The 26,194-nt window shown below is 43.9% G+C and overlaps 1 protein-coding gene across 1 annotated transcript in view; it reads right to left on the bottom strand.

Annotated features, from left to right (window-relative positions):
- The window catches only part of LOC106807406 (short-chain dehydrogenase/reductase family 42E member 1-like), a 46,223-nt gene that overhangs the window by 4,362 nt on the left and 15,667 nt on the right, over positions 1-26,194 (bottom strand). The window contains exons 2-5 of the mRNA XM_014809725.1: positions 20,983-21,219; positions 14,144-14,239; positions 12,923-13,096; positions 11,957-12,115 (exon numbers count right to left, since the gene is read on the bottom strand). Of these exons, the coding sequence (XP_014665211.1) occupies positions 11,957-12,115; positions 12,923-13,096; positions 14,144-14,239; positions 20,983-21,213 (660 nt within the window). The 5' untranslated portion in view covers positions 21,214-21,219. The remainder of the gene's footprint in view (positions 1-11,956; positions 12,116-12,922; positions 13,097-14,143; positions 14,240-20,982; positions 21,220-26,194) is intronic.

Genomic DNA, 26,194 nt, shown 5'->3' with positions numbered 1-26,194 from the left:
AGGAAGAGATAGTAGCAGTTGAAATGCAATCTTAAAGATACCCCGCGCACAAGTTGAGTTATTTTACTAGGGAAGTACTAAAAGACGCATGCGTTCCAATTACTTTCGAACGAAATTCCGGCCGGGGACCGCTGGAGTAAATGACGGGCATGCGTCAAATTACTCATACGAAAATCCGCCGCACACGTGAAGTAAAATGACGCATGCGTCATTATACGTGAGTAAAATAACTCACGTGTGCGCTGGGCTTTACAGGATTAATTTAAAAGAAATTGGCTTATGGTTATACAACCTGTTGTGCATTAGCAATTAGAAATGAATACAATCGTATTTTAAAACATACCAAAGAAGTTTATTGATATTAGATACTGATCGCTAAGGGTAATCAATGTACGCTCACTGATTAAACTGCCTCTAGATGCGGTGGTATCTGGCCACTTCGTTATCTGTTGCCCTGTTCTTGACCGCTTCTATTATCAGTTTTTTAAATTCACTATAAATAGTGACGCGAATGAAATATTATAGCTCTTACTGAGTTTCATGTAAATTATACATGTATTTTATGATACCTATTAATTTATTACATGTTAGTAAATATTTGCGGTGGTTTACTGCCGAAGCCTTCACAGGCTCTGTTTTTCAATTAAATTATTCATATATGTGTGCTATACTATTAACTCTACTGCATTGTTTCACTGGGTGATTTCCTACTATAAATTTTCAACGTTTTTACGTAATTCAGCAAATAGGTGGATTTTTGACGGTAAAAGGGAATGCTCTAATTTGACTGCAAAAATGGAGAAAAGAAAAAACGTCACACTTCTAAGTGAAGTGCGCTCAAAAAGTTTTTTTTTCGAAATTTCGAAATTTGATAAATGACATTTTACGCGCATAAATGAGTCCCACAAAATAATCGCCATAAATGTAGCGTTCATAAATGAAAGTACAAGGAGGATTAAAGAGAGAAAGAGGGGTAACGTAACCGTAAGAATATGACCAAGATATCAAACTGAGAAATCCCTCGATTTGGCATATGCTACGCAGCGTTACTTCTGCATTTCAATATAGAACAGGACATGAGTGTATTGTTCGTTCTCGTTTGCGCACCGACCAGCGTCACTGTACGCGGCGGGGGTTAGTGTCTCTGCTCGGTAGGGCCATCGCGTCCTACAAAGTAAAGGGCCGGCGGCGGCGGCGGCTTTGCACGTAGCATGATCCTCTGGCGTGTCGTTCTCTCATCTAGCGCCTGGTCCGGTAGAGCTGGCGCCGCTATGTAGTGCCAAGCATGTCGCCACGTGCGCCCGACAGTAGTGGGAGAGTTTCTGTCGCCGTTCGCGCGACCTTTGTACCTCCAGTCTCCCCGTTGGCTCCGTCGGTAAGTCAGCAAGCTGCTCAGAGATGCTCTCGTAGCGCGAGTAGTGGTCGATGTGGCTGTGTGCAAAACGAGCATTATGAGCGTTATACATCCGTTCGCGTCCGGTGTATCTCTTTTACCAGACGTGTCATTATTTGTATCTTCTTCTTTACCGAATACTACCCGCGGGCCCGACGTGTTTTGTCTACGGACACAATCGGCTGTCGGTCCGCTATGATGCAAACGAGCGCCTTTTTCGAGCAGCTCACCTTTGGCATTAGGACAGTCAAACATTTGTCTAAGCTGCCGACGGCTGACGATACAGGCCCTAAGTAGCACTTTCATCAGTTACGTTGGAGAACTTTATGTAATCGGTGGGACGATTTGTTATTACTAGTTCTTTTACAGTTTTTTTGATTTAAGGGCATAGCCTCAAGAAATAGGCACCAAACTGCATAATTTTTTGTAAAAGATTTCTTGGAAGGACATCCCCCTGCACCTGGGTTTGATGCACGTACGTTGAGAATACACAGATAGTGTATATCCAATCAGCGTCATGTCGATTTATCGAAATAGCTTCTATCCTGCCGGTTCTCCGTTTGGGCGTCGGATGCACAGTATCACCCATATATACCTGGGATGCTAGTACTGTAGTCTCTATAGAAATAGCGTGTAAAGCGCATTATAAGAAGAGACAATTCTCAGGTCCTCCATCCCTCTGCCGGTGACTGGGCGATATGCATGTGCTGATGCTCGCTATAGAAAGGTCACGTTTCCTTAAGAAGTTGATCTGGTCATTCACTGTGCGCTGCCATGTGGCTCGCGGTTTATGGTACAGTTTGACGTACCACATGGCTCTATCATAATCTTCTCGAATGATAGATGACTGGTATTCTACCAATCTTCCCTTGGATCTTAATTTAGAACTAGAATATGGCAGAAAATGTGCAATGGATCGTATACGTATGTTGCCTATAAAAATAACTGACACTCAACAGAGAAAGTAAATATGGCAAGTATCGTATCTAGCAAAGAACAAGAGGAAACTACCGCACTACAACTGTGGGCGATCGGAGAAGAGTAATAATCGTAAGGCGCTAGAACGTTGGTAGGCTCACAGGCACAGCCCTTAGTCTCATATGCGAACCAATTCCGAAGTTTATCTAAAATCAGCACAAATCAATGCGCATCCCCCAGTCTCATTGATTTTCGACAAGAGCGGGCCATCGTCGCCTGCCGATGAGTACGCTTCTGCTCGGTACTGTAGGCAGTGTTTCGTCGTGCCGCACGCGATCGGATTTCCATTTTGAGGACGACATTGACTGAGCTGGGTGGTAGACGCGGTCTCTCAACGACCCGCACTGCTGCAACGCCTTGATCACGTTCGTTGTTTCGCCGTGCGACATTGATCGGTTCTATGAGGCTTGTTGGTTTAACTGGCAACGGAGGAATGCAGATATATTACTGATGGGCAGCGGCAGTGGCGGCGCGAGCGCATGCAGACAGTTTATGAGGCGGGCGGCTGCCGGAGTTAAAATGCGATGCGTGACACGGGGTGCCGGTAAGAACAGTTTAAGTAGCATCGTAACGCGGACGGAGAGTAAAACACCACCAAGCCGCTAGCAACGAGAGCGAGATGGCCCATGGCAAGACGTGCCTACGGAAACTACTCTCAAACACTCTCATTCTCTCATTTCGGTACCCACCGTCACATCGAAAACGCCTCAGTAAGTGACCGTAGCAGGATCACGAATATAATATCAACAACGCTAGAGAATGAAATGCAGTGGATCTGTTCGAGTAAATATCTGAGACTTCGGGTGCTTGGTATAGTTGGATTTTTAATAGCCAGTTCGCCATGTGACGTCTAGCGGTAAAATTTATGCATTCACCGTTAGTGATTGATTTTGAGATAAAATGAAAAACTCCTCGCATTTATACACCAGGTTCAAATGTGAAATATCTCGACACGGAATTCTGAGCTTTTACAAGTGACATGTTTACCAGCCGCGATTATATAAGCAGGGAACCTGCATCAAGTGGAAAAAGATTCTACGCTAGCTCTTTAGCTTGGCTATAGCTTATATCAGTAACGGTAATAGGAATAGCCCAAGATCAGGCGACAATGAGAGCAGGGCAAATGGCCTTGTTGCCCCATTATGGAGCCAACGGCTAAAGTTGATTGTTGTAGAACGAGAGTGGTCGTCGTAAAGCTGCCAGTAAACTCTAGTACGCTGCTGATAGTATCATGGCAACACTTCGTGCTATCGCTCATCAACCTATGTAGTCGCTGAATTTCGATGGCTGACTGACGATTTGTTAACTAAATACGTTATACACTAAACGGAAAGCATACGCTAACATATATAGGTAACGCCTCGCCCTGTCGGCACAATTTTAAAACTTAAGCCGGCTGTTCAAAACAAAATTTCATCCAGATGAAAACCCTTGCGGAAACACGATATACATGTCACAGATCACAGATATGCAGTATACTAGGCACGCTGAGAGGGTCTATGTCCCCCGCGGGGGACTGCCGTGGACCGTACCGCTGGGTGCTATCTATTGCCTCGATCGTCTCGGAGTTTGCAGCTTGATAACTTAACCAACTACCGGTGGTCCAGTTTGCTGCAGGGAGTCCCGCGCTTCCCGCTTAGTGACCGGAATACGACTAAACCCTAACCCTAACCCTAGATCCTAGACCCTAATCACGCCTGAACCATGAATCGAAAAGTGACCAGGGTACGTTTCCGGCAGTGACCTGGGGGACTAGAACGCTATGAGCTAGTACTAGTAACGGACAGATGTTCACTCTATTTCTTTGGTGTAATTAAGTGTATAAAGCGCGCATAGCAGGGAGTTAGATAATGTTCAGTTCGCCGCGGATCGTCAGATCTCAAGATTCCTGTTCATTGCCCCAGAGGCAATGCATGCTGTCACAATGGTTCTAATCTATATGCTATTGATCGAATTGGATGGGTGCAGTACCGCGACTGCTTGAGGATCCAAGAACCTCAATAGATAACTCGCTCTTATGAGCCGATCGGAGTGGCACTACTTTACGACCATCTTACCACATTGATTGCGCGGAGAACCATGATCACATAGGAAGCGCTAGGTGTAGAGTGCGCACGAGAGCTCTGGCGCTACGCGCAGACGTCACGAGAGGTTTCGTGATGATACTCTGCTTCCGGAGGACAATAGAATGTAACATGCATGAGACAGATATCGTCATTGCGTTGTGTAATGCTGGAGCGACGCACGAAGATCCTGACGGTGGCATAGTCGTTGTACAAAATTAATTATTATACGGCATGATGTTACATTTATTTTCAGGAGATATGCAGAACGCGTCAGTGAGTGATGAGCGTAGCGCATGGATGCTTCATGGATCTACGCATAAGCTCGTTTGGCATGTCGGACAGAGATGGTAAGATTGTCGATAGTGTGCTCATTGAGAGACATAGTATAGGGCTGGCCTAAGAGTCGGTGCGATCCATCGAGTGCAATAGAGTGTAGACAGTGAAGCATGCATGGCTTCTGGGGCAATGAACAGGATCTTGACTGGATCCGGCTGACATTCTACCGCTTTTTTACGCAAACACTATAAGCACAAGAATAGAAGCTTTGGTGTATAGGCCTCATAGGGTTCTGTCCCAGGGTGACTTGCCGGAAGCGTCCCTGGTCACTATTTGATATGGTTAGGGTTAGGATAGGTTAGGATTGAGGGTTAGGGTTAGGGTTCGGGTTGAGGGGAGTGAGGCGTAGGCGACTCGCTAGACTCGTAGTGGAGTGGCGAGGTACGGTCGCGGCATATAGATAGTAGCAGGGTACGCTGCCGGCAGTACCCGGGGACATAGACCTGTCAGCTGTAGTATATCTTGGCTCTGTCTGGCATTGTTATCGGTGTTTCCGCCAAGGGTTTTCAATCGGGATGAAAGTTTTGTTTTGCAGATCGCTTAAGTTAAAATTTTGCGGTGGAGGCTGTAATAGTGTAGCTGTACCGTTATGAATACGTATAATTAAGTAATGCATTCATATACATATGTGTACGATGTACGTAAGTGTGAACTTCGGAGTAATCTGGCAATTACGTGCTTCAGTAACTGGCAAAGCCATTGCCTGGCTGCTCTTGCTTGATGTAGTACGTACTGATAAAGATAGGGCAATGCTTAGTATAATTCTCTCACTTCTGACAGGTCCAGTTATATAGATGCGGTAAACATTGTATAAAGGCTAGTAATTATGATGAGCAGAACTCTTCACAATTTGTAACATGGTGATAAGTGTGTAAGGTTCATTTTATCTCATTAGAAAAAGTCACTAACGTGAATGCATAATTGTTACGTGACTCACATGGAAACGTATTAAAATGCGCAACTAATACGCAATGCAACGCGAATGGTTCTCAGATCTTACTGCACGATTAGATCACTGATGTACATTCTCTAGCTTGTTGTTGAGTTATGAATTTTGTATCTTGTCACGTCTCCTACTGAGGCTTCTATGCTTGCTTTTTACCGTCCGTGGCTGTTTACGTGAGATGTTGAGAGTTGTTCGTAGTCACTGTTGCCAGGTGTTTACTCGTATGCTAGCTAAAGCTGTCTTCTTAGGTGCGTTCTCCACGCTTGATTTTTAAATCCTCCGCTGGCCAGTCGCCTGCGGCGACAATGAAACGTGATTACTGGATGCTAGTCGTGATGCGCGCGCGCACTATGTTGCGTTTTGACGTTAAAAATCATTAGCTATGACTGTAAAAAAACTATTTGTACTACCCCGTGATCTTTGTTGAACGTCCTGATCCAAATGTTCATGCTCACAGCCGCCCGTTTCCTGCATATCAAATGGGAAATATTCGACGGCGTTTGATGGTACAGGAACTCTGGAACTAATGTTAATGTAATAAAGGCCATGGCCATTTTTAAAAAGCAGCCATCAACGCATATACACATGTGTCTCACTCAACAATCTCTAGTGGCAAAATGCGCGAAAGAATATTATTGTAATGGCGTTAGAGGCGTCGTTTAGAAACAAAGCAGGGGCCATGTATCTGTCTGCAAATGTGTATCGGATGGGTGACTTGCATGTTTTCTAGATGAGAACCATGGTTGGGAAGAAGAACTAATTTAACGTCTATACTTCGATACATGAAAAGTCGAGGAAGATCGATGCAAAATCGTGGAAAAAAAATAAATGTCATAATGTTTGTTGCCCATTCAGCACGTCTACCGACCTCTCTTTCTCGTCCAATTTTGATTTATTGAGAAAGTTATTTGGATGTATGCGAAGTAAGTGGGACGTTGATGCACGTATCCGTATATTCGACATAACACATGCAGTATCATATTTGACGCATGAAAAAGCGTCATATCGAGTCCATATCATTCGATACATTTCGATTCGGAACCGGCGGCTCCGCCATCGTCTCTCTACAACAGATATCAAAGTGGTAATGTTCTTATTCTAAATGGCTATTCTAATAAGAAGCTGGTTATTCATTTTGGCCAAAATCGCCCATTATTCCCTCGCCACTGCTCTTGTTAAATAACCCACGGCATAACCTGAAATTATGGCCGGGTGGCACCGCATAGCACGGTTCCTTTTCAGGATAAAGTACTACAATTGCATTTAATAACTAACTGACGCTCGTAGTTTCCCATCAGGGGCTGAATAATAAGAAAAGAAAATTTTGATTGAAACAAGTAACGGCTTTAATTCCGAGTAACAATTTCACTTTTTCACGTGTAAAATATTCTGACTAAAAAAAAATGAGCTAAATAACTATTATTCGCACGACTTAACCGATATTTTTCAATAATAAGAATAAGCTTACTTTACAATAGTTATTGTCCCCCATACTTTACAGGTTGTGAAGATATTTCGACGCTTGACCCTACTCCGTTGAAAAGCAACGGATATCTGGAAGGCCAAACTTTGGTCAGGGGACCTCGAAGTCGAGGTTAACGCGTACGCCTCATACGTCGGCTGGATCCGCATGTTGAGTTGGTAAATCGTGCCATATCTAGAGGTAAATGTACTATCCTAAGTTCAATCATAATATTGAAATTATCCGTTCAATAATGGCTTGACAACAAACGACGTTGGATTCTGGGCCATTTCCAGCAATATATGAAGTATTAATTCCTGCCATTTAAAAATTTCGGCCATGCTGTAAAAATATCGTCCATTATTAACAACAAACCGGTGACAACCCTATTGGAACAGCCACAGTAACACGGTGTCGTGGCCGAATCATTATAATATAAAACATAGCTGTGTATATGATACGATTTACTAAACCCCCTATTACGGTATCTTTCCCAAATATTCGTCTTCCATATTTTGATTTTTCTCATACTAAATATGCCACAGAAGAAACTTGCTAATTATAAACTATAGCACCTATATATTATGCTAACACATTAACCATTTAGTCGTCCCTACCAGTTGTAGAGTTATACTCGCATTCGTTATTACATATGCCGCTATGCGTTGTTTATGCTTCGAATTATTGCTATAAGTAATGGTAAGTATGAATACTTTTGTCGTGCACATTAGGTCTAAGTGTTTAAGTATCTGTAATATAAGTATTACAAGTACCTGTAGTAAATAAGTCAATCTAATAAGCTCGATTTGTGTGAAAGCATCATGCGGACCTTAGTGAAACGAAGAACGGTGTGTGTGTGTGTGTGTGTGTGTGCTGTGCGTGCGTGGCGTGCGTGCGTGCGTGGCGTGGCGTGCTCGTGTGTTTTGTGTGTGGTGTGTGTGTGCGTGCGTGCGTGCGTGTGTGTGTGTTGTGTGTGTGTGTGTGTGTTGTTGTGTGTGTGTGTGTGTGTGTGTGTGTGTGTGAGTGCGTGTGAGTGTATGTTATGTGTGTGTATGTGTGTGTGCTGTGCTGGTGTGTGTGTGTGTCGTTGGTGTTGTTGTGTCGTGTGGTGTGTGTGTGTGTGTGTGTGCTGGTGTGTGCGTGTCCTTGTGTGTAGTGGGAGGGGGGTCATATAATATAAGCTATATGTACGACAAATCCTATGATGCGCGTATCAAAAGCAATTTTTATAATTCTTACTGACGCACATTCACAGAATCGTGAATCAGTGCCCGATTCCGAACTGAACGTCGTTAGGCCTTCCGTGGTGGTTGCGTACAGGCCTGATCAATCTGTTATAGCCTTGCGGTTTTAGCACAATAACGCATTCATACAATCTCTCCTTTCCGGGCGTCGCCGGCTGTCGCTGCAAATAGTGGCAACAATTCTGTTACACAAGCAACTAATTTGTTAACATCAGGTCCCAAGTAAGCCAGGGGGTTCGAGGGGTTTTCCCCAGGAGCCCCCCCCCCCCAACAAAAAATTTTTTTTTTTTTAAATTTGCAAGAATTTCACCGTCAGGTCGCTCACATTTTAGTGTAATAAATTGCAAATCTCCGAATCGTGCGGGAGGGTGAACAGTGAAGCACCCCCCTGCCCACAGCCGCCTCCCCGTGCCCGTTCTCGGATCGCTTAGCTCCCTCGCCTGGTCGCTTCGGCGCCCGAGCCCAGGGGCGTGGTACGGGGGGTCCAGGGAGTCCGGACCACCCCCCCCTTGCTGCGCGCAAAAACGCATCCTGAGGGGGTCCTAATTTTAAAAATTTCTTCCCCCAGACCCCACCCTTCGCCGTGCCGTGCAGCAGCAACTTTGGGTTACGGTTAGACCCCCGCCCCCTCGTGACAAATTCCTGTACCACGGGAAGTGTGCGCCCCTGGCCGAGCAAAATTGGCCAACATTGAAAAACGAAGCCCCCCCGCCCCTCAATATAAATCTGGCTACGGGCCTACTAACATAAAAATCTGATAGCAGAAAAATGTTGCCTCTCGAAACAGACAGAGCAGACAGACAGACACACACACAGACGGACGGACCGGGCGGGAGAACAGACAGACAGACAGACAGACAGACCAGAGCAGACAAGACCAGACCAGACAGACAGACAGAACAGCCAGACAGACAGCAGACAGACAGACCAGACAGACAGACAGAACGACAAAACAGACAGACAGACATACAGACAGACAGACAGACAGACAACAGACGACGGACGGACGGAAGGACAGACAGACACAGACACAGCAGAGACAGACACACACACACACACCACGACACACACAAACACACACCACTGCACACACCACATACACGCAACGTGGCCAACGGCAACAGTGGGCCACCACGCACGCACGCACGCAACGTCACACACACACAACACACAGCCGCACATCACACACACACCAACACACACCCACAACCGCACATCACACTACACACGACACATATATACACGCGCGGCGCTCGCTCTGCGAGTTATGTGCCTGCGCTTACGCAACTCAGTGTTTGCACGCTAATCTGGCTTCTAATAATAAACTTATATATTAGGATGTCATACTATTCGCTGCGTTGCGTTAACGAATGCCACTTCATGTGAAAAATATTATGTGGAGCCCATTTCGTTTATATCAGGAGTAAATAGTCAAGAGTGAATGCTGATTACTTAGCCCCTGGTTTATATGAGTCCAATGCTCCTATCGGGCGGTTATTTAAATAATCCCATCACCACCAGAGGGGATGCTGATCGGCACGCGTGCCCTTTCGACGTTGCTGTTGCAACCCTGAGACGCTATACAGTCCATGCCGTGAGTGAATCCAGAGATATGAAGATTCCTGTTCATTGCCCCAGAGAGCATGCATGCTTCACGTGCTCTACATCTATTGATGGATGCACCGACTACTAAGCCAGCACTATAGTACTGTCTCTATGAGCACACTCTTATCACGACAATCTTACCATCTCTGTTCCGGACATGCCAAAGGAGGCTACGTGGTAGATGCATGAAGCATCCTGCGCTACGCTCATGACGTCACTGAGGTTCCTGATATCTCCCTGAAAATAAATGTAACATCATGAGACAGATACAACAAGGTGCAATGCTGGACAGACACAGTCCTACGTGGCATAGTCGTTGTACAAAATTAATATTATACGCACTGGCATATTTAAAAATCTTTGCATTTCTTTGCAAAAGACAACATGGACCTCAACTCCTTAGCACTTCCTGTGCGCATCTACCTGTCAGTAACTTTCACCGAAACTTTGCCATAACCTCAGGATAACATCTCAATCACATGATTAGATTTAACTTATTATGAACTCCTATTGACTACTTTGCAGACATGCATACTAAAATTTGCACAGATTTTTGTTGCTGCTTTTATTAAAAGTAAGTCCCAAGTAGTACATCTACATATTATTTTCAATATTATCTATGTATATATATGTATATATATCAGGGTTCTCCAAAGGCACTTATAGCCTGGCAGCACGCCAGGCTATCGATCGTCGAGCCCCACCATCCTAAAATGCACCCGCCACGCTAAATATCATAGCCGCCATGCTGGTGTACACACAAGAAGTTCAAACAATAATTATTTAATACATTGGTTGGTCTCGATGCTACGGGTATAGCAGTCCACACACAAGTACAAACAGTCTCCCTATACCTAAACCTAACACTAACTCTAAACTGACTCGGCTATCTTATATACGCGTGTTATAGTACCAAAATTTATCTATGGTGTATAACCTTTTTCTGTCAATATTTTGCATCTGAACTGACAATCAATCCCAACCAACTGGTGTAGGCTAGCTGGCACAATAATGTTCATTTTAATACTTCAAATCCGAGTGTTTTCTAGCTCATCAAGAAATGATTATTTTGAATTTCCCGATGGCTTTGCCCATGCAAAACAAACATTTTCACCCCATATGCAGTGCTTCAAATTTACACACAGAGTGTCCCAGATTGCATCTCAGAGCTTCTACAATTCAAACATTTTCCGGGGGGTATGCCCCGGACCCCCCCCCCCAGCAGTGAGTAGCACCCCCATGCTATAATTTAAAAGCCTTGAGAACCCTGTATATATATATAATATATACATTGAACTCGCTCCCAGCATCCAAGTTGGGAGAAAGTGACAACTATTCAATGTCATATGCCAATCTCAAGCAATAGTCTAATTGAACATGAGAGTTTTAAAGGTCACCTTCGACTAAATTATTCACTAGTTACTGTATCGTGTAATTTACACGCTGCACATGTTGTGCCACAAGTATAGCAGGGACCAGGTGGGCTTGCACCGTGATGGGCAATCTTGCCCTTAACGAATCCAATCTAAGACTCACTACGTTTCGGCAAATCTTATCGCACTTTCCTTTGGCAATTTTTCATCACGAGATATCGGTGTAAGGCTATACAAAGCAAGACGCGTGGGGCTCGGTGGTGCAACCCCCCACCCTCTGCTCCCCTCCCACTGCACTATAGTCGCATAAATGAGTCCCACAAAATAAAATCGCATAAAATGTGCGTTCATTAAAAGTTCAAGGAGGATTAAAGAGAGAAAAGAGGGGTAAAAACGTAAACCGTAAGCAATATGACCATCACGTCAGAATTTGCATTATTGCACGCGCGTTACTGCAAGGACTAGTGTATTCGTGTTTGCGACGACAGGGCGGCGGGGGTTACGCGGCATCGCGTCTACAGAGTAACGGCGGCGGCAGCGGCGCTGCACGTACGATGATCCTCAGCGTGTGTCTCATCTCGCCTGGTCCGTAGATGCCGCCGCTGCGCAGCGCCACCGTGCGGAGAGTCTTGTCGCCCGCGACAGTCTCCCCGTTGGCCGCGAGTACCAGCTGCTCAGAGATGCTCTTCGTGCGCGAGTAGTGGTCGATGTGCTGTGTGCAAAACACGAGCATGCGTTAACATCCGCTCGCCGCGACTACGACCGCACCCGCGGTTTGCCGTCACGGCTAGTGTTTGCTCTAGACTGCGACTTTTCGACAGCCTACCTTTGCATTAGACAGTCAATTGTACTGCCGACGGCTGACGACGGCCATGCACTCATTTTACTGGAGAAATTTATGATGTGCACGATTTTTATTACTAGTTCTTTTACAGTCTTTTTTGATTTAGCATACCTCAGAAAGCACCAAACTGCATAATTTTTGTAAAAACTTTCTTGGAGGACATGCCCCCCTGCCAACCTTAGTCCCTAGGACATAAATGTTCCAATCATATCATATGAAATGTCTACTTTCTCAATACTAGCTAACACTAGCTATAGAATGGTTACAGCATCTATAAAGGACAATTCAGTCATCTCGTGACTGGCGATATGGCGTAACTACTCCTATAGAAAGGTCACGTTTCTTAAAAGTTGATCTGGCATTCGACGCAAGTGGCCCTTATATACAGCTTTGACTGTACCACATTTACATTCTGAAAGAGCAGTTTTAAATTCCGTGTACTTATTAGAACTAGATATGGCCTGCAAGTAAGCAGCGCTAACTTAGCCATAAAAAAACTGACACAAACACGATCTACAGAACAAGAGGAAACACGCGCACCTAACCACGCTATAATAATCACCGTGGCACACGCTCGCAAATGCAAACATCGAAGTTTATCTATCAGCACAATCAATCGCATCCCCAGGTCCTCATTGATTTTCGAACGCGGGCCATCGGTCTGCCGATGAGTACCTTCTGCTCGGGTATGTAGGGCAGTGTTTCGTCGCCGCACGCGATCGGATTTCCATTGAAGACGACATTGACTGAGCTCGTGTAGACGAGTCTCTCAACACCGCACTGCCTGCACGCCTTGATCACGTTCTTGGTTCCCTCGACATTGATCGCTTCTATGAGCTTGTTGTTTAACTGCAACGGAGGAACAGATATATTATGATGCAGCGCAGTGGCGGCGGCGAGCGCATGCAGACAGTTATTGAGCGGCGGCTGGCCAGGAGTTAAAATCAATGCGTGACACGCGGCTAAGAACAGTTTAGTAGCATCGTAAACACCTGGCAACAGCGACTACGAACACTCTCAACATCTCACGTAACACATCGGGGTAAAAGCAGCATAGAAGCCTCAGCAGTGACGTACAGATACAGATATAATATCAACAACAAGCTAGAGATGAAAATCAGTGATCTGTTCGAGTAATATCTGAGAACCTTCGGTGCATTGGGTATTAGTTGAATTTTAATACCGTTTCCCATGTGACGTCTACGTAACAATTTATGCATTCACCGTTAGTGGATTTGAATGAGATAAAATGAAAAAACCCTCGCATTTATCACACATGTTCAAATGTGAAATATGTGACACGTATTACTAGCTTTTATACAATGTTTACCGCATCTATATAACCGCATCTATATAACTGGTGACCTGTGAAAGTGAGGGATTATACTATATTTGCTTGCCTATCTTTATCAGTACGTACTACATCAAGCAAGAGAGCAGAATGGGTTTGCCATTACTGAAGCCACGTAATGCCAGATTACTCGAAGTTACACTTCGTACATCGTACACATATGTATATGAATGCATATTAATTATACGTATTCATACGGTACAGCTACATATTACAGCCTCGCACTCGGCAAAATTTTAATTAAGCCGATGTTCAAAACAAAATTTCATCCGATGAAAACCCTTGGCGGAAACACGATAACAATTAATGCCAGACAGAGCAAGTATACTACAAGCATTCTATTTTTGTGTTATAGTGTATGTGCGTAAAAATAAAATAAAAAAGCGTAGGAATGTCAGCCAGATCCAGTCAATTAAGATTCCTGTTCATTGCCCCAGAGAGCATGCATGCTTCACGTGCTCTACATCTATTGATGGATGCACCGACTACTAAGCCAGCACTATAGTACTGTCTCTATGAGCACACTCTTATCACGACAATCTTACCATCTCTGTTCCGGACATGCCAAAGGAGGCTACGTGGTAGATGCATGAAGCATCCTGCGCTACTCTCATGACGTCACTGAGGTTCCTGATATCTCCCTGAAAATAAATGTAACGTCATGAGACAGATACAACAAGGTGCAATGCTGGATAGACACAGTCCTACGTGGCATAGTCGTTGTACAAATTATACGCACTGGCATATTTAAAAATCTTTGCATTTCTTTGCAAAAGACAACATGGACCTCAACTCCTTAGCACTTCCTGTGCGCATCTACCTGTCAGTAACTTTCACCGAAACTTTGCCATAACCTCAGGATAACATCTCAATCACATGATTAGATTTAACTTATTATGAACTCCTATTGACTACTTTGCAGACATGCATACTAAAATTTGCACAGGTTTGTGTTGCTGCTTTTATTAAAAGTAAGTAGTACATCTACATATTATTTTCAATATTATCTATTTGATTATATATATGTATAGTATATTATGTATAATATATCAGGTTCTCCAAAGGACTTATAAGCCTGGCAGCACGCCAGTGCTATCGATCGTCGAGGGCCCACCATTCCTAAAATGCACCGCGCACCTAAATATCATAGCCGCCATTGCTGGTGTACACACAAGACAGTTCACAAACAATATTATAATAATTGCGTTGGTCTCGATGCTACGGGCTATAGCAGTCCACACACAAGTACAAACAGTCTCCCTTTACCTAATACCTAACATAAACTCTTAAAATGACTTTATTGGCTATCTTATATCTACGGCGTGTTATAGTACCAAAATTGATATCTATTGGTGTATAACTTTTTCTGTCAATAATTTTGCATCTGGGACACTGACAATCAATCCAACCAACTGTGTAGGCTAGCTGGCCACAATAATGGTTCATTGTTAAACTTCAAATCCGGAGTGTGTTTCTTAGCTTCATCAAGAAATGATTATTTTGAATTTCCGATGTGGCTTTGCCCATGGCAAAACAAACATTTTCACCCCATATGCAGTGCTTCAAAATTAACACAGAGTGTCCAGATTGCATCTTAGAGCTTCTACAAGTTACAAAACATTTTCGGGGGGGTCATGCCCCGGACCCCCCCCCAGCAGTGAGTATAGCACCCCCATGCTATAATTTAAAAGCTTTGAAAACCCTATAGCTGCGTTCACACGTATACACGGCCTAGCTGGTACGCGTACTTGTTGCGTGCTCAAGTTCTGGTAAAAATGCGTCACGACGAGTTACACGGAGATTCGCAGGGTTAGCTAGCCAGGAATAGATAGACTGGTTGTCGGTCGCGAGTTCCACACGCTTACACTAACGTCGTTGCAGGCGAGAACGGGGTACCAGTCTAGCGGGTGTGAGCAATACGCGGCCAGCGTCGGTGACGAAGTATACGCGGCTTAGATGGGCGCGGTGAATATATTCCGCGTTAGCAAGCCGCGAGCATTCAGCGCTAAGCAAGCCGCCGTATATTTTTAGCGTCGTGAACGCAACTTTGCTCCTCGTGTGAACGGCAGCTTATATATTATATATATATATATAGTATATATATATAGTATATATAGTATGTATATACATTGACTCGCTGACGCAGCATCCAAGTTGCGAGAAAGTGACAACTATTCAATGTCATATGTCAATCTCAGAGCAATAGTCTAATTGAACATGAGAGTTTTAAATTCGTCACCTTCGACTTAAATTATTCGACTAGTTACTGTATCGTGTAATTTTACACGCTGCAACATGTTGTGCCACAAGTATAGCAGGGACCAGGTGGGCTTTGCACGCGTTGTCGATTGGGCAATCTTGCCAAATTGGCAAATTTTTGGCAAATCTTTGGCAAATTTTCATCACGAGATATCGGTGTGGAAAGGCTATACAAAGCAAGACGCGTGGGGCTCGGTGGTGCCCCCCCCACCTCTGCTCCCCTCCCACTGCACTATAGAGTGAGAACGTACAGCCACACACACACACATACACACACACACGCACACGCACACACACGCGCACGCGCACGCACACGCACCTGCCTGTATTTTTCCCTCGTGCTATCCCCCAGTCGTCACCCTACGTTAGCACTAAGATTTGTTACAATAAAAATCAAACTAAATTATAAAAATCAAATCAATAAAAAAAATCACTGAAAAGAGCAGCTCACCTGATATCAGAACTCACATATAACATGCGATAATTATGTTGTTATCTATGATATCACTCTTGCTGATATCATGTTTATCCAATGAAGCCTCATCTTGACTCGTGTAAGATCGATAAATGCCGTCAATACACACGAGCGTTATAATAACTTCGAGAGTATCAAGCATCTTTCATAAGAAAAAAATCTTTATGCAATTTTTTAGTCTATTATGGACTCTTGTACAACTTCCACACTCGTACATTATAATGGCGAAACAGTGCTCGATTTGCCTAGAAGATTTATTCGATTTAAAATTATGAAAACGACTCGCATAAATGCATTCCCTACGGTGTTATGACGTTAGAAGCCGTCTGGGTTATTAAGCAATCATTTGTCTGCAAACTAACGATAGTAGCCGCATGTATAAGTATAGATCTTGAGCTATTTTAGAATGCGCTCGTACGTCTCGGGGCCACATACATTGGCCCCGTTGGCAGAGTGTGCTTGTCAGTAAGGTCACGCAGCATAAACAGACATAATTGCATTTTGGCCAAATGGTTTTAATTACAAAATTTCTAATTAATTTCTGCTTTATTTTCTAGATAAAACTGCAGACGTCTGCCCACTCTCGGTGCGAACAGAGCTGACATAACAATCGTTATATGTGGCAGTGATATATATATATATATCAGGAGTAGATAATAGGGAATCCCTATTATCTACTCCTGATATATATATTGCAGTGACAAGAAGTAACTGATACACGTAACACCTGCATTTCATCGCAACTTCGGTGTTCTATCAAGCCATTACATATTATACATGTGCTTAAGTGGTTCTGTATTAAATTTATAGGAGAACTGCTTGTGATATTTAGATTTAGATTTGTCTTTTGCATTCAGTGAAGATCGCAACAGTACACTGAGGTCAAAACTGAGGTTAAGAAAAGGTCAATCTGTCTACTCGATGAACCAATACATAAACCTGCCAGATAATATTCTTATCCAGGAACAAGTGAACCAAATGTATTAAACAGAGCATTATCAGATAACCAACAGATTCCAAGATGCAACTGCATTAGGGGTTATCAAGAGTAGATAATAACACACATGTGTTATTATCTACTCTTGGGGTTATGCACTGCGTATGACGGAATTTTTGCAGATAGGAGCGGCGCAGTAAATTTTTGAAATCAAACTTGTTTCTTCCGGCATGCACATCGAAATAATCTTGAATCCCGATCATCCCATCAAAATTCCAGAACCTATAATATTATTATGGATTATTTACGGCCGACTCCGCGCAGATGGCTGCCTCCAACCCCGTGATGGCTATACATTAAATGTCAGATGTCAGAGGTACTACGTAACGCAGAGAATGTTCATACAAAGCCATTCTGCAGAGCAATCCACATGAGGTTGCTGTATAATTACACGCGGCTACTGCATGTGAATTCATCACGCAAGTGGTCTGATTACGTATTCATACTAGCCATGAATGCTGCCAGTGTGACTATACAACATTCACATATCAATAGTCAGTTGCTATTTCGGATGAAAACTAATTAATAATTTTTTTTATTCACGTCAGACTGGGAAGCTATTATCATGCAGTTTATCATTTTGAGAATGACAGTGTTGCCTTTGGTTTACATAGTTAGTTTTAGTCTCCATAACCGGGATAATGTCTCTACATTCTTGAAATGGTGGCGCTTTATAAATATAACCGCGAGGCTTCATAGAGTTTCGCTATCCATTAACCCGCCTGAAAGATCCATTATGAGCGGAGAATAACGTCTACGAGGGTTATGATGTTGTTGCGCTGAGCCGGATACATTCCCGGCAAGTATCATCGCAGCGCATACACCACTAAAACATTCGCTCACAAACCTCGTAAATTCTACGTCCTAAAAACCCGAGTTATTCTGCGCAGCTAGCGGTTGGATGCGCCGGCTCACCGCAACTGCGAGACGAAGAAAGCGCCATTTCAACTTGTGCTTAGGATATATTCGCAATCGTTAGGAGTCCAGCGAAACCCGTATGTTTCACATTCGAACGAGGCATTTCAGATTGCCCCTTTCCCCAAGTGCAAGTTCCATCAACAGTTATAGTTCCTATGTCACAAGAGAGTTCATTTCAACCGATTTCAATGCAAAGCAACATTTCTTTTCGTTGAAAATAAAAATACCAGATGTAGGCAATCTAAAAAACATTACTTCTACGGAAAAAACCTCTCTAATATAAATCTTCATTATAAAATACTGAATAAAGCTAGTCCTGTTGTAATTGGGCTACCAATCATATAATAATGTCCCGGCATTATATAAACAGTCAGTCTGATCGAACGGTTGCCAGCATGGCTGACAGGGTTTTATTTTCGTAAAGCTATCGTTGTTTGACGACAAAATAAGCAAATTATTAGATCATGTGTGTTAGGAGGCGGGTCGACTTTCATGGCGTAGAAACTCTAACGTAGAACCCTGATCGATCCATGGTTTGTTAGATCAATGACTGTGACTTTTCAATCCAAATTTGAGAGAAAGTAGTATAGACAACGGTGCAACTTGTCTCTCACAATCAAAGTAATTGCTCAGTTGGCTACTGGTAGCAATTGCGTTGCAGCTACCCCTAGATTTCAACAACCGCAATAACACTGCTACGAACATATATATACAAACAATTTATTTCCAAATGTTATTACATGCAGTGTATATTAATTTTCGTGATACAGATAGTTACTGTATAATCTCTCATCAATGCTGAACTATAGCTTCAAGCCTGCAGAAATATCTAGACAGGATCGTCTGCAAAACAGGATCTTCAGAAATGCATCGTCTCATGAATACTAAATGTGCTTTTCTTGATCTAGCACGATGAAATTATCAAGACACGCACGCGGGTGATAATCGGACACATGGTAATCGTGAGGGCGTAATAAATAACAATCTCACACAAACCACTATAAAAATACCGTAGCGAATTCTCATCATGTTATACAATCGTTTATAGCATTTATTGCCAATTCAGAATCACGAGGGTATGCCACGCCCGTGTCGGTTGGGTCTCTTTTATACTCCATATTGATTTTTGATCCATGTTTATTCTTTGCAGCCGCAAAATGCTCTCCGTCAGATGTCGATGCCACAGAAACGCCATCTGGCCTGTGCAAACCATTGCGAGTTTTTCTTCGCGTTTGCAGTAGAGCGTAAAGTGAGCAGTGCAGCAGCTTCCAAATGTAAACAGCGCTGCAGCTAGACTGACGGGTACGTGCATAACACCAAGAGCACTGTGTACATTACCTCCTAAGCGGATAGAACACGTCTCGTGGCCGACAGATTGTTGATTGGCTCACGATAAATATTTACATCATGTCAGCAGCATGTGCACGGTACATTAGAAGCTGAATGTCGCAAAATTATAATGATTTTTTTTATTATAATTATTAAAATTATTATAATTAGTGCACACTTGTAATTACTAGCTAGCTAGCTCCCAACTTAACTCCTAGTCACCATAGCCTTCACTGCGCTATAGCTCACTATTAGTGGGCCACGCCTGTGCCCATATTAAAGGGTCAGATGAAAATCTCGTAATGTTGTAATGGTAATTCTTCAGAGTCCAACGGACTATAAGGAAGATGGTGTGTTTATGATGTGACGTCAAAAAGATTTTCACACACAGTTTACTACAGATGACGGAAGTGAGTTTCAGTAAGGAATTACCGAAACAAATTAAGTAAATACGCATGGGTCCTTTTTGAGGACGAGACATGGTGGAAACAATGGTCAGAGGCAGACGAGAGACTATGCCAAGAGGATTTCATTAAACAAGATGAGAGATAGCAATTTCAACGTGGCCATGATAAGTCTTGTAGACGCTTGCATTAGGCATATCGGTGAGAATATTTCTAGATCTTGTATTGTAGTTTCTCGTGTACCAACTTGCGGCTTTGTATTGAATAGATTCCAATCGCTGGTGGTTTTGTAGGGTATACAAGGCTCAGTCCGATGAGGCATATTTTTAAAACGCGAGGACCGTGGTTTAAAGGTCAGGAACCGGGGTTTATTGTCAACAAAAAATGATGTGAAAGCAACAGAAGGGTTAAGGGGTTACTAAGCATGCCCAAAGAGTGAGTGGTCTTTTTGAAAATGTTATCAATGTAGGCGTTTCAGCAAAGGTCGCTTCTTATGATAACACCGAAATATTAGTAGGTTAGTGTAAATATATACAAACGTCAAACAAGTGATACGTACTCAAGAAAAAGTGAGTAGGCAAAGGTTAAGAGCAATTGTCAGGATTGAAATTTATGCCCCAGGTTGAAGTCCATTTTTCAACACAGGTAATGATACTCTGCGGGGGTACTTGGCCATCTTTACTGTAAACTGTATGGTAAATAACCGCATCGTCAGTGAAAAGATGTATACGTAGGCACGTCTTATCGTGTGATCTTTCACCACGTTTATGAGCTTGGGACCAAACCCACTTGTTGGTACTACCCCAACATAGCAATACACCCCACAGTTTTGTGGTATTGCAGAGAGGGCTATGTTAACTAGCTGTACTCCCAACTAAGATGGAACTTTCCTGTTTGATGAGCTATCAATGTCTACCATTAAGAGTGCTGGGCTGCTATCATCAGTCAAAAAATACACCTAATAGAAATAACAACAAACTCGAATGTGATTGCAACTGTTACCTGCACAAACTTCATGTCAGGGTGGGGCATTTCCGTCGGCTTGCTGATGTCGAAGAGCACGATGCGATGCCCCTTGGCCTGTAGCTCCCTCGCGATGTTCAGTCCCACGTAGCCTCCCCCGCCCGTGATGACGTGCACTTCTGGGGAGGAGGCAGTGACCGGGCTGCTGGTGTTGCTGCTGCTGCACGCGTTCACTGATCCCACCTCCTCCTCCTCAGCTGATGCCGTCATCTTCTCCTACAACATAGAAGCCAAATACGGAGCGATGAGATGATGTCATTAGTGTAGCGTGAAGAACATTATATGACACACATTCAATTTAACACTATGTACGTGATCGCACTGTTCTTCGTATTCTTCTTTCTGTTGTTTTGTCACGATCGCCAGGTTGTAGAAATCAGAGTTCTAGCTCAGAAACCTTAGCTGTAGCATCATTGTTCCTTAGGCATCTCTATACTCTTTCTAAACGTCAGAGTCATTGTAGTAAGCTGCAATCAATAGTCATTGTTTCTTCTTCTTCTTCTTCTTCTTCTTCGTCGTCGTCGTCGTCGTCGTCGTCGTCGTCGTCGTCGTCGTCGTTGTTGAACGATTGTGAAAGCAAATACAAGCATCTGAAATTGTAATTGAAGTATAAATGTGGTTGTTACCCAATTCTTTCACATGCACATTACAGGCTTTCCATTTATCCATCTATCTGTTCGTCCGTCCGTCCGCCCGCCCGTCTCTGTCTCTGTCTCTGACGCTGTCTCTATCGCTATCTACACATGTACGTACGCACGCACGCAGGTACACTCGTGTACACATATAACTTGACGGTTAATACATATTCGTCACACGATTGTATATTTGTATCCCCTGCGACGAAGTCGGCGGGGATACTATGGTTTCATGTCTGTCCAGCCGCCGCCGCCTATATTTTCCCTTCTGCTCTATAACTCGACCCTTAATTGACCTAGCGTGACCAAACTTGGTCTACTTACACATCTTAGGGAGAAGGTGTGTCGCGTACCAAAACCAGGTCACTGCGACCTATATTTGACCTTTACCTTGACCTTGATCATATTTCCATTCCGCTCTATAACTCGGCCCCTAATTGACTAGCGCTACCAAACTTGGTAATTACACATCTTGGGGAGAAGGTGCGCAGCGTACCAAAACCAGGTCACTACGACCTTTATTTGACCTTTCCTTGACCTTGATCATATTTCCCTTCCGCTCTATAACTCGGCCCATAATTGACCTAGCGCTACCAAACTTGGATATACTTACACATCTTGGCGGAGAAGGTGTGTCGCGTACCAAAACCCCTAAGGCAACCAATTTTAACATACTTGCACATCTCAGCGCAGATGGGTTTGTGTAACAAACCTTTGTCTTTGTGACTTATTTAACTTTACCTACCTTCTACGTCCTTACAGAGATATTTCATTCATACTAGATCACGGGGGATACATGTAGTTGGCGACAACTGCCCTTTCTAGTTTTGTTTGCTGTACGCGTGTGTGTATTATTTGCGGGATAGCCTTATGTACAGATGCTTTTCGACGGATCCAGTACAAAAATAATCATAGTTCACGTATGGTTTGTTATGTACGCTATTTTGGAAGTAATGATTTTTGAGCAGTTATTTTGTGTTTATGTGCACCTATGCGTCTATGCATTATTATTCTGCTGGGTAATTGCATTGTTTTCATTTCGATCTCATACATATCAGGTTTCCTATATCCATACCACCGACCGTACTCGCAATCCAGTGAAAATCCGCAAAAATAATTTGTGGGCTAGTGAGATGCAATCGTGAATTTCGCTGGAGTCTGACTTCCTGTTGCCAGGGCAGTATTGATTAATGAGCCCTCGATCGATCGATCCATCTATTCCCTCCCAGAGCGAGAGCCCTGCTCTGCGTGCAAACAGCCATACCAGCCAGCCAACAGCCGCAGCATGTCTGAGCAAGCATTTTGCCACGCATGCATTCATCGCGTAGCTTGCCAGCACTGTAGTCTAGACCCCAGGCAAGTCCACGCTTCTCGTCTCTCTCTCCTCCTCTCTCTCTCTCTCTCTCTCTCTCTCTTGCACGCTGGCGGCTTGTCGGTGAGATGTTCATTGCATGGCAGTAGACGGCGACATTCTTCAGAATCGTTGTGGAGAGCCGAGGTGCTTGGTGCTGTAGCGTACAAGAGCTCGTGGGCGCGGGTGAGCGGATTTCCTGCTCGTAATATTTAATGCGTTTAATTTGAATTTTTATATTTTTATAAATGCAACGTGGGTATTAACTAACAGGATATCAATCTTCCGGTAGGTGGTATGTGATACTAGCAGGTATACCCAGGGGCGTAGCTAGGATTTTTCCAGCGGGGGGGGGGCACTGGGGGCTCCTTACATTTTCGTGGGGGGGGAACAATATATAACTTTTCTTTGTAACGGCATTGTTTTTAATTCAATTTTTTTTTATCAAGCATGAATTTTTAGTGGGGGGCACCTGGGGGGCACAAGAAATTTTGGGGGGGGCTCGTGCCCCCCCCCCAGGCCCCCCGTAGCTACGCCCTGGGTATACATGGTACATAATATTAACTATGGCTAAGTAGCGAATAATAAGTGCGTGTAGTTATTTTTATCGTTGACGTGGCGGTTGTAATATTTCATCACTTTGATGCATCTGTCGATATGTTTTATATGAATTAGATAAAGAGAGAGTGAATTACAATTAATCATTCGTTGTAAGCTCTCGTCTTAATTATATATAAATTCGGCTGGTATATTCAGTATTTTAAAATCTTAGATTGTTGTATTTTTAGTTGCATATGTTGGAAAATGTCTGAATTTCCAATTATGTATGTGGTCTTGAATAGACCAGAAGGTTGAGTGGGGTTAACAGGCTGGGCTTTTCACTTGGTGAGCATGGATGTGTGAGAGAGAAAAAGAGAGAGAGAGAGAGAGAGAGCAGAGAGAGAGAGAGAGGGAGAAGAGAGACTGGGATCGAAAGTGTGCGTGCGTGAGAGAGGGAGAGAGAGAGATGGGGAAAGCAGGGAGAGAGGGAGAGAGAGATAGATAGAGCGAGAGAGAGAGAGACCCAGAGAGAGAGAGAGAGAGAGAGGAGAGAGAGAGAGAGAGAAGAGAGAGAGAGAGAGAGAGAGAGAGAGAGAGAGAGAGAGAGAGAGAGAGAGAGAGAGAGAGAGGCAGAGAGAGAGAGAGAGAGAGAGAGAGAGAGAGAGAGAGAGAGAGAGAGAGAGAGAGAGAGAGAGAGAGAGAGAGGAGAGAGAGAGCAGAATTGGAGAAAAGAAGATGAAATGGAGTGGAAAGCAAGAAGTGGGCAAGCGGTGCGAGAGGATGTATAGAAGGAGAGAGCGCAAGAGGAGTGGTGCGAGAATCGACGAGTCAGATGAGAGCGAGAAAAGGAAGAGGGGAGGGATGAAGAGAGAAAGTAGTTGTATCGACCAATATTACAATCAAAAGCATATTCTAACTATATTCTATAAAACTATATCGTATTAAGAATAGATGCTGCCACGCGCGGGAATCGTGACCACAGGTGTCAACGGCAACAGTCGTGCCGCACGCTCGAGCTCGTGACGCGCGGTGTCATGTATGTGATGTATGCGCGATGCGTAGAAGCAGTTGGAAGAAGGATAACTAGGGTTTGCAGACCCACGTTGGTGTTCTGACCCAAGTTCGGACGTAACCCAGTCACTCGCCGGTGTGAATCCACGTTCGACGTTACGAGTCAATAAAGCTAAATCATGCCCTCTACATTTGTTCTTCGCCTATTGTTATTTACTCCCTTGGTTATTCTCCTACTCTTCTCCTTGCACGCCTGTGTGTAGCGTCAAACCCTATCGTTACATTTTGGTGCGTGACGAGAGAACCGTGGACTATTATCGTTACATTTTTGGTGCGTGACGAGAGAACCGTGGAGTCGTGGACTATTACCGTTACATTTTGTGCGTGACGAGAGAACCGTGGACTATTATCGTTACATTTTGGTGTGTGATGAGAGAACTGTGGCACTATTATCGTTACATTTTGGTGTGTGATGAGAGAACTGTGCACGTATTGACGTGTAATTTTCGGCTCGTGTGATGAGAGAACTTGCACTATTTGTCCGCCTCTACGAGGTTTTGGGGTGCTGCATCACCAAAGTAGTGCAGGCCAACCGCGCAAGATAACCACAACAACAGGGGACCATTGTTGCATGTTTTATGAGAAGGAGCATGAAAGCGTTTCTCGAGGCCATAGTTAGTATACCCGGACTCCCGCATGGCGCCGAGTGCGTTACTTTTTCAGGGCGATGTGTGGAGGGAGAAGCAAAGGTCAGATTTGAAAACCTCTGAGGACCGTGAGAGGTCAAAATCCAAGATGGCCCCAGTCCACAATCCGGGTCTAATGTGCAAACGCACTTAATTTTGGAACCAAACAGTGTAGAAAAACGTTTTAAGGTGTCCAATTTTCCACTAATTGGGGATGACCGCCATTTCAATTCATTTGTGATACTTTTAAGATTGCCAGAACTAAAGGACATGCGTTTAGGTCAAGGTAGGTCGAATTACGTTTCAAAGAAAGTCGAATACTAGTTTTCAAATATCCTATTGGTAATGTTCAAATCTCAACAGTCTCCCAGAACAAGAAGCGACAGTGCACTGCACTTGAGTGCAAGCTTTGGCAGCACTTGCAGGCGATCAGCCACGCACACGGACCCTGCACAGCTTTCCGCAGCGACAGTGTTAATTCATGACACGATTTTGCTGCTTCAGGGAGAGTGGTCGCAAAGAGGCTCCAGCACACCCCACAGTTGTTTTCCTTTTGGTCCAGCCCTGGCAGTCAGATGGTTCTGGCATTTGGATCCATGACAATTGCTTGTTCCAACAGTTGGCCTGGTAGAGAGCGATTAATGTGCTGTTCAGTGCCTGCCTGGGTTGGAGGAATGTTTCTCTAGAGTTCTAGATTTAGTGTGAAGAGTCTGTTTTCTGGCATCATTCACTTCCTTTGCTATCACTGCTCACATTGTTCGGTCATACGCAGCACCACAAATCAGCTCTAGCAATAAATTGGATCTTTCACTGACCTCACTCGCATGCATAGGAGGCTCTCTCATGAAGCATCATTCACATTCCTGAATAGAACTTCCAAGTCCCCAGGCAGTCTTCTTCCGGCTGCCAGCGAAATTGCGAGTCAGTGTCAGCATCCGGTGAAAGCGTAAAGACTGGGAGAGTGAGAA

This window comes from Priapulus caudatus, unplaced genomic scaffold (assembly GCF_000485595.1).
Source record: "Priapulus caudatus unplaced genomic scaffold, Priapulus_caudatus-5.0.1 Scaffold212, whole genome shotgun sequence".
NCBI lineage: Eukaryota > Metazoa > Priapulida > Priapulimorpha > Priapulimorphida > Priapulidae > Priapulus > Priapulus caudatus.
This window is presented reverse-complemented; position numbering and strand designations above follow the sequence as displayed.